Source organism: Hydra vulgaris, chromosome 10 (assembly GCF_038396675.1).
Source record: "Hydra vulgaris chromosome 10, alternate assembly HydraT2T_AEP".
In the NCBI taxonomy this organism is placed as follows: domain Eukaryota; kingdom Metazoa; phylum Cnidaria; class Hydrozoa; order Anthoathecata; family Hydridae; genus Hydra; species Hydra vulgaris.
Window position 1 is genome coordinate 40,767,212 of NC_088929.1, and position 10,289 is coordinate 40,777,500.

Consider the following 10,289-nt stretch of genomic DNA (forward strand, 5'->3'; position numbering starts at 1 on the left):
CATAACAAAATTCGATTGCAACCCTTGATTTCAAGATAAATTCAGTTTTTTATTTTCTTTTAATCATGTATTGAATTTACTGTTTCTTCAACAATTACTAATAAGGTATTAATTTGTTTAATTTAAAAATGTTTGATGTATTGCATCTGTACACTCAATCTGTATCTGGCATTGAACATAAAATTGAAGAAAATTTTCTACTTTTTTTTCCTAGCCCAACACAATTAACACAATCTTGAGTTTTCTAGTCTAACAAACTTCTTGATAGATCTAATTTATCAGGGCTACAACCATATTTATTGTTGATCAGGCTAAAAAATTATAGGTATTTTTCAACTTTTGCTTTAGAAAGTTTTCAAATAATTTACCTTTTTCAATATTTTCTAAATGGCTTTGGCCTGGTGTAAAAAACATTCTAAAAAACATTCCAATATAACATAACTTTAAAAGTTTTCCAAAAAAACCAAGTAAATTAGATAGTCAAGCAGCTGTAACTTTATGTTTTCTGTAATCATGCTACTTTTTTGTATTTTGTTCTATGCTTATGTAATTAATACCATACTATTTTGGAGCCATGCGGTTACTAAGGTCAATATTTACAATACCAGTATTAAAAAGTTATCTATTAGTGAGAAATATGCTATGCCTTTTAAACCATCATATGTTCTTTGTACATCAGTATTTTCAGTCTTATTTCGAATAATATTAGTGACAATTTTGGTATTATTTTTAAAAGTGTTGGAAGAAATTTCTTCAAGTATTATTATAATTTGATTCTTCCGTGAGTTTATTAATATAGAAGTCAATATTTTAAATTTTAGTGTTATCTATGTGAAGTATAATTGGATCAAATAACGAGGTATTAAAACAAATATAATCTGATAAAACAAAGGCAGTTCTTTGTGAGCATTTATAACATAAATGTTGACAGACATAATTCGCTTTCAAATTTCAATTTCATTTGTACAAAATAAACACGTTACAACTAAACAGCCATTTCTTATAAGTGTTATTTCAATTTTTAAACAATGATACATATGTCAAAATATAGTTTAGTTCTGGATATGCTGATATAGCAATTGTCATCTTTTTTATTTAGGACTTAGTTAATTTAAAAATATGATTACACTTTGTAACTGTTCTGTGCAAGAAAGAGCCTAAATCTGTTCTTTTATAGTTTTTATTGTATTTAGTATTTTATCATTATTGTGTTTTAAAAAGCACAAAAGTGAAAGTAAACCTAGTACACAACCTACTAAAACTAACAGGACATTTCTTGTTTTTTCAGGAAGACGCAGTTCCTTTCGTTTTTATGGTCACAATATCTTGACTAATTTTCTTATCGTAAAATATCTTGTTTGATGACCATTCAGCTGTAATTTTCAGTACTTTAAGAAATACTTTATTAAAAATACATGTTTGCTATTTAATAACAATATTCAATAGCCTATTAGGCTTCCTTTTTTTCTTTTAGCTTTAAAAAACGTAAATACATTTGCATTTTCTTTTGCAATTCCTCGAAAGTATCTTTTTAATCATTTAGGTTTTTATTCATGATGAATTAAGAACTAATAGTAGCAGAGACCGTATTGTTTAGATAAGATTTTTTTTAATAACAAAGTAACCATCTTTACTTTTTTCCCTACATCGAATTAATTTCGAGACCAGGCCTCTGAAATGAATTTGGCTAATAATTATGTATTTTTTAAATAAAAATTGGAAATTTGTCATACTCAGATTTTTAGAAAAAGAGTTTAAAACATATAAACAAAGCACGCTTTCAACAATTGAACAAATGTAGCAGAGAATCGTTTTTTATATACTAAGAAAACATCTGGGTTTTTTTTTATCATTTATTTATCAACAATTAAATTATATTTTAATTATTTTTTCTATTAAAAATATGGAAATAAGTATATCTTAAAGTACGTTGTTGCTACTCAAAAAAATTATTTTTATCTAAAGCCCGTCACCATCTTTAAAATTGTATACAATAGCGTATAACTTGGCACATCTAAACAATAGTGATTTCAAAAGTAATAAATTTTTTCGCTTACATCTTAGAAATTTGGAAGTGATAAACTGTTTCGGTGCCATTTTCAAGATTTCGATTACATGTGTATCGATGGAATATCGTGAATTTTGAAAAAAAAAAAATATTTTGGTGTAAAATCAATTATTTTAAAATCGTTTTGAAATTACCGAAACAAAAATAGAATTTCAAAAACATTTTCTTAAATCGAAAATTAAACTTTTGCAAAAGTTGGCCTTTCGCTATAACACAATTTATAAAGGATTTTTATTAATCGTCTGATACTAAACAAATCTTAATTGTGCTATACGGCCCGAGATAATCAGATTATATGACATAAAACTTCTGTTTTATTCAGTTTTACGGACGATTTTTTAAATCAACCACAACATTTATTAGTTATGTATTATCATTGTCATAAATATTTTTTATAAAACTTATTGAAAAAGTAAAAAAAAAATCAAGAATTCAATTCAGCAATATCAGCATAAAAAATTATTTAATTACTAATGCGCCATAAAAACGAATTCTTCAAATTTCTAATAAAAAAACTCCTACAAAAAAAAAAAAATTATAAAAACCACCGTGCAAAATTTACATACAAAACAATTAAATATCTCTACCTATAATTTATTTATTTGCAATCTAAAAAATAATAATAAGTTTTCACTACCTATTCTAAAAATATAAAACTAGGGGTCACAAAGAACCATAGGAAAATTTACCTTCCCTTTAAAAAAGATCTGAGCACCTGAAATATTATTTAAAGTGAGCAATCACTTTTAAATTAGAGTAAAAAATTTATATTAAAAAAAAATTATATTAAAAAAAAACTTAAATTTTTATTAGACAAAAATTGTGCCTAAGAGTTACAGAAGAAAAATGGATTCAATTTAAAAAATTGAAAAAGAGAGAGGGTCAAATGAAGTGCTATTTTTAAATTTGATTTTTACTAATAACTAGATTCTTTACAAAAATTAAAAGGTAAAGCTACCATTAAAAAAAGCATTAAATGAAAAACAGATCTAACACCATTCATCATTACCAAACTGAAACTCAACCTAAAATGAGCAAAGTATAAAAGAATTGTATAGTATAATATATATAGTATAATGTATATATATATATAGTATAATATATATATAGTATAATATATATATAGTATAATATATATATAGTATAATATATATATATAGTATAATATATAGTATTATATATATATATATATATATATATATATATATATATATATATATATATATATATATATATATATATATATATATATATATATATATATATATATATATATATATATATATATATTATTATAGTATATAAGAATTATTACATTTTTTTCATATTACATTTAAAGCCTACAACATCATCATTAATATCGCCCTATTGGAATTATTACTTTATAACAAAACAAACGAACAAAAAAAAAAAAATAGAGCAATTTACCGGAGTTGCTCCAAAGAATATTTTTATTGCTTTTATTATTGAAGCAGAATATGTCAATGAGGTTTTCTTTTGTATATCATTAGCTTGTTGCCGTAAAATTTCAAGCAAAATTCCTAACCCTCTGAAGAAACCAACAACCTTGAATAAAATTAAAATCAGATGTAAAATTCTGGTATAATTTAGAATTTTTTCAGTGATTATTCAAAAATAGAAACCTTGATAGCAGCTAAAAGTCCACCATACATCGCCCCTGCAACTGCTGGTGTCCATGCATCTTGACCTGCAGTGTAAAGATTTTTAATTTCAGTATCAGCTCTCATTACCCATCTTGATGACTCTTCGTTCGCAAACATAATATTACACCTTGTTCCATATGATCCCCCCTTATAAGACTGTAAAAAATTAGAATCAGAAATCGGAGTACCACATTCATACCATAATACTTTACCCTTTACTTGAGGGACCTAAAATAAAATAAAATGGTTTTTTAATATATATATATATATATATATATATATATATATATATATATATATATTTTTTTTTTTTTTGTTAATTCACCTCCCCAAGGCCCAGAAGGCCACTATAGACGAGGAGGTTACTTAATTGTGGTTATAACCCTCTCTTAACTCTGTAACTCCGAAACACAAACCTTGACAAACAAGGCCACTGTGCGGAGAAAAAAGTTGAGCGTGGTACTACCAGGGACGTGGTGGGGATCGAACTTGGAACCTCTTGCTTATGAGGCGAGCCACTCTACCACTACACCACTACCACATATATATATATAAAATATGTAAAAAAAAAAAAAGATCCTCAAATTTTAAAGTAGATGATAGAATCAAAAACATATTCCAACATTTGAAGTTTTATGTAAATTGATGACCAGAATGTAACAAAATAAGTGTTTGCCTTGATTTTTAAACACTTTTCAACAAAAACTATTTTTTTTACTTATTGCCTACCCAAACCGAAACCCTTAGTCAATTTATATACACACCCTGCATTTTCTACCTATTAGGTCAGTCGATGTATGAAAACTCCCTGCATGTTCTACCTATTTAATCAGTCGATTTATGAAACTCCGTGAATGTCTGCCCTATTTAGTCAGTCGATGTATGAAACTCCTTGAATGTTTTCCCTATTTAAACAGTCGAATATGTACACTCCCTACATGTTTTACTTATTTAGTCAGTTGATGTATATACACTCCCTGTCTGCTTTACATGTTCAAGTCAGTCTATGTGTGCACACTTTCTAATTTTTATAATAAATGAAATTTTATAAACATAACTTTTTATTAACAATAATTATAGACTTATATATATTTATATATATTACAATAATTATACGCTTAAAACTTGAATTAAATATTTTAAAATGTAACATAAAAATACATACAGCGCTCAATACATATATAGCTCAAGCGAAATCAAACCTGTGTCACCGGGCAACAAGGCAAAATTACAATTCACAAGACTACACTATACATATATAAAACGCTGTAAATTATAAATATATACTTTGTTTTTTACGCTACAAAATTATTGAAAACAATGAATTATTATCGGGTCATCAATCAAATTATTATTGGGTCATCAATCAAACTTCAAATATCAAAATAGGTTTTTGATTTTATCATCTACCAAATTTTAACTTGGGCGGTGCCAAAATACGGTCGACGATATACATATATATATGTATATCGTCAAGATATATATATATATATATATATATATATATATATATATATATATATATATATATATATATATATATCAATATATATATCAATATATATATCAATATATATATCAATATATATATATATCATATATATAAATATATATATATATACAATATATATATATATATATATATCAACTTGTTTCTCAGCGCAGCGGCCTTGTTCGTCAAGGTTCGTGTTTCGGAGTTATAGAGTTGAGAGAGGGTTATAACCACTATTAAGAACCTCCTCGTCTGTAGTGGCCTTCTCGGCCTTGAGGAGGTTAATAAAAAAAAAAAAAAAAAAAAAAAAAAAAATATATATATATATGTATATATATACACACACACACACAAACACAAGTAAAATACAAGTTGTTATTAAAAATTAAAATATTTCATAAAAGATTCTATCAAGACTTTTTATAAAAACTTTATACGCTGATAATACTTTTTAAAGAATTATTTCAATTTCATTAAGGAAAAGGAAAACAAAGCAATTAATGAATAAAAGTAAACATTATTGATGAGTGAAAACCAAATAATTGAAAATAAAATAAAGATATTTCGAAATCAATCAAGTCAAAAATAAAATGAGTTCAATAATGAGCCAAATAAGTTCAAAGACTAATCAAGACTACGTACTGACTAATAATCAAGACAATGTACTGATTATACATGCGCACATTACAAAGACAAGCCAAATATGCAAGGTTTCTATGAGAAAATTACATTAATACATTGAAGCAAAGTCAACTAGCAAGAAGGGAAAAGGATGTTGTGGATTTTTTCTGCATGTAATTAAACTAATAAAAAAAAATCGGCTGGTGGGAGTAATTAACTGTTAACATCGTAGTGGTGGCCTGCCAAAGAAGGGTCAAATAAGGAATACCTCACAAATCTATTGCAAAAAAGGACAGTATAAAAAACTTATTAGCAGTTTAGGAGGCAGAAAAAGTCATAACGGTAAAGGCAAAAGTCATAACGGTAAAGGCAAAAGTAAAACTTGTTTAAGATATATAATAACTGTACTGAGGAATACAAAGTCTCGTATCAGATAATTTACAAAAACATAGATACATGTGTCATTTGCAAAAAATTGAAAAACTTGATTGTGCACAAGTCGAAAATCCTGGCTGTAGCTTAAACTGCGACGAAAATTTTACTTGCAGAAGTGCGCTGCATTTTATTGCTTACTAAAGAACTCTTATAAAGATACAATATTGCATACAATCTGCAGCAGGTACAAATTCTGCCTAAAAGTACAAATTCTGCTTAGTCATTATAATAGAGCATTTTGTAATACTACCATCATTATAAATTATGATGAGAAAATGCTGCAAAACCAGACAACTCCCTATTTTGGTGCAAACACAGACTAATCCGAATTTTATTCCTTCATAAAAAACCTCTTATTAAGATTTTTTAAGGATATTTTCTATGTTCTGTGAACCATGACCCTTGTCAATGTATGCTATAATAATGACATTGGAATGTTACCAACAGAAATTGAGGAAATAAAAATATCAAGATATATTAAAATTTTTAAATATGGATTTGTCTGGTTTTACATGAGAGCTGTTAATATATTGTCAAGATCATTTCACAATCACCCAAGTCATTTTGGGGGGTTTTAAATAAATGGTTGAAATCTATAGTTAAGACTTTCTTCTATTGTATCTTCCCATCATCCTACCTATATTTTCAACCAATTGAAAAAAGTTTTTTCTATTTGTTTTATTGTGATGCAAGGAAAAAAAAATAGCGAACTTTTTTTCATTTTTTTTTAATTTCTTAAAAAAAACGTATACATTCATAAATTTATATACAAATAAATAAATATATATGTATATACCAGGGGTTGAATTAAGCGACAATGAATTGCGATATCTGGAAAAATATCTGGTCTTCAAAGTTTTAGTTTATGCAAAACTCTGCACTTTGTTTTTATGGGGCGAATAAACTTAAATTTGTTAGCAAAAAAATAAACTTACGACTACAAAAGTAATAACAGAACTAACTGCGTTGTTAAAGTAATAATGCTACAGTAGTGTAACCTCAATGATATATGTATAGCTGCTGATAAATGGTAACCTCAATGATATAAGCATAGTTTCTTCTTTTTTAATTTAATAAAAACAGTCTATTTATGCAGAATGTTCAAAAAAATTAAATATTGTTTAGTTATTATTGTGCTATTTTAGTAAACTTAAACATATTATTAAAATTTAAAAATGATTAACTTTTAAATAAAATATTTAGTTGTTTTATCTAGATCAAAAATTGACAAATCATTTTTTGTTTCAAACCAATGTCAAGGAGTTTCCTAACTAGTGTAAGCAAGGTTGTCTGAGGAAAGTGTATGCACGGATATATAAATTAGTTGTAATAGTAATGTTAAAACTTTCTAATGAGACTTATTTTTTTATATGAAGCTCATATCTGCTATATTATTAGGACACAATGAACATATAAAATATGGAATAAATATTATTTCAATATTTTAACTTGTTTTCCATAAGTTTAAAGTTCTACCATATACTTGTTAATAATTATTTTGTTATAATAATCTTAACTACTTCCTTTTCAAACTTTTAGAGGACGTTCCAAAATAAAGATTTTTATATACGTGTAAATTTTATACAGCACTGAAGATTTTATTTGAAAGGCCTTCTTTGTTTGTAAAAAATAATTTATGTTTTACTAATATACTTTATATTTGAATTTTTACTCCTGACTTTTGCCTAACTCGTTTCTACTTTGTTATGTTTAAACCATTTTGGCTTAAAATTTTTGTGCCAACCTGATGCCGATCAAAAGAAGTTTAAGAAGGACATTAAATAAAAGTTCTAAAAGTTATTTTAAAATTTTAAGAACTGCAATAATCAGACTAACCTTAATATATTAATTAAACATTTACATATACATATTATACATTTATTTATACAATTTAAAAACACAAATAAAAAATAAATTTACTTTTTTCATAACTAAATTACCTTTTCATAGAGAATATCAAGAAGCTTTTGAGCAAATTTTTCTTTATACTGATCATACTCTGCTCCTCTTTTGTGAGTGCGGAAATTTTCCCATTTCTCAAACCACTCATATTTAGCATCTGATATTAGTATACAGTTAGATATACCTGGAAAACGTTTAGGCCAAGTTGGGTCCTGCAAACAAAAAAAACATTACTGAAATAACAAAATAAAAAATGTTTGTGTTGTTTTTTGCATAGTAATATAATTTACGATTTGATTATTAAAAACACTTCATAGTAGATAATGTACTACAATGTAACTACAAACTTTCTAGTACAGAAAATAAAAATCGAAATTGAGAAGGGTCATAACTGAAATAAAAAAGTAAAAAAAAAATATTTAAAAATATTTTATAGACAAAAAAATTTTTAAAAATGTTTGTATAGATGCGTGTATATTACAAAAAGTTTTTATTAATGAATGTTTATTAAAGGCTGTTTTTTTACATTCAATTTTCAAGTTTTTAAGGCTTTAAATAATCATGGTCATACATAAAGAATGTAATACACGATAATAATGATAAAGATGACTCTGTAATATATGAGTTTATTATAACGATTCATTATAACAATTTTATTGCAATGATTCTTTATTTATTATTTTGTTTATGTTAACTCACGTCCCCAAGGCCGAGAAGGCCATTACAGTCATGGAGGCTACTATAATTGTGGTTTCTAACTCACTCTCAACTCCAAAACACGAACCTTGACAAACAAGGCGGCTGCACGGAGAAACAAGTCGAGGACGGTACTGCCAGGGACATGGTGGGAATCACTCTCAGAACATCTTGCTTATGAGGCAAGCGCTTTACCACTACACCACTACAGAATTATATTATTTATTATACATTGATTATTTATTATAATGATGTTATAATAATGACTTTTTATTACGATTTTTTCATTATAAAGACTTTTTATTAGAGCGCAATTCCACGCGAAAACATCCAACTTTTTCACAAAATGCAACCCTAAAATTATTGGAATGTTCACAACTTATGTTCATAGCTTATTAAAATCAAAGATTTTAATAAGCTTTGAACATTCCAATAATTTTATCATCTAATTCCAAACAGTTCAAAGATAAGACTATTTAAACTTTGCCTTCAACCAATAAAAATCTGGTGTTGGTCTTTGTTTCTGTTCAGTATGCAATCGAAAGCTGAAAATGTGTACACTTACAGACTTTGAGGCAAGGAATCCAATAAAATAACTTAAAAACAAAAAAAAAAATAACTTAACAAAAAAAACATCAGTAATTTTACACTTTATCGATATTTTACTGGGGCAAGTTTAATTACAAAAATGCAGATGTAGCTTGAATAGTTTAGTTAGAGTTGTTATAAGAATTGTTTATTCATAAACAGAAAAAAAAAACATGGTCAAATTTACTTAATTTGTTACTTATAAAACAAGAACTTAATTTGTTATTTATAAAACAGGAACTTAATTTGTTACTTATAAAACAGAAATTATGAAAAATAAAAGAAAAAAGTAGTACTTCTAAATGCTTAATACACAGAATTTGATGTTTAACAATTTTCTGAAAATTTTTGCACCTACCTTGCACCATCTCTCCCCATATTTATAAAATTTTACTCATGGATGCGGAGTCCCAAAAAAGTCTGGTTTGAAAGTCACAAAAATATTACTTCTTTCTAGTTTGAAGTATCAAGGAGCTCTAAAAATATATTTAAAAAGCTTATGGAATACTAATGGGAAAAAAATTAAAACTTTTGATAGTCAGTCCTTATGATACTGTTTAGAATTATGATAAAATTTGTAGAGTGTTCAGAACTTATTAAAATCTTTGAGTGGTATAAAAACCAGCAAAATCTGAGACTTAGGGTTGCATACCCTGGATGTTTATAATGATTTTTATTATAACAATTTTTTATTATACAAGTACTTTATCAGACATTATTATGTTATGTTTTTGAAATTACACAATAGAAAAATATTTAAGTCACATTTAATAATAAACTAAAAAAAAAGAACAAATTACAAAAATAAATAAAAACATTTACG

At 26.1% G+C, this 10,289-nt stretch overlaps 1 protein-coding gene across 1 annotated transcript in view; it reads right to left on the reverse strand.

Moving 5' to 3' along the window:
• Positions 1–2,423: 2,423 nt before the first annotated feature.
• Positions 2,424–10,289, reverse strand: part of LOC100207416 (all-trans-retinol 13,14-reductase) — a 26,526-nt gene continuing 18,660 nt past the window's right edge. Inside the window, exons 5-8 of the mRNA XM_065808015.1 lie at positions 8,221–8,394; positions 3,712–3,960; positions 3,497–3,634; positions 2,424–3,093 (exon numbers count right to left, since the gene is read on the reverse strand). Coding sequence (XP_065664087.1) covers positions 3,058–3,093; positions 3,497–3,634; positions 3,712–3,960; positions 8,221–8,394 — 597 coding nt within the window. The 3' untranslated portion in view covers positions 2,424–3,057. The remainder of the gene's footprint in view (positions 3,094–3,496; positions 3,635–3,711; positions 3,961–8,220; positions 8,395–10,289) is intronic.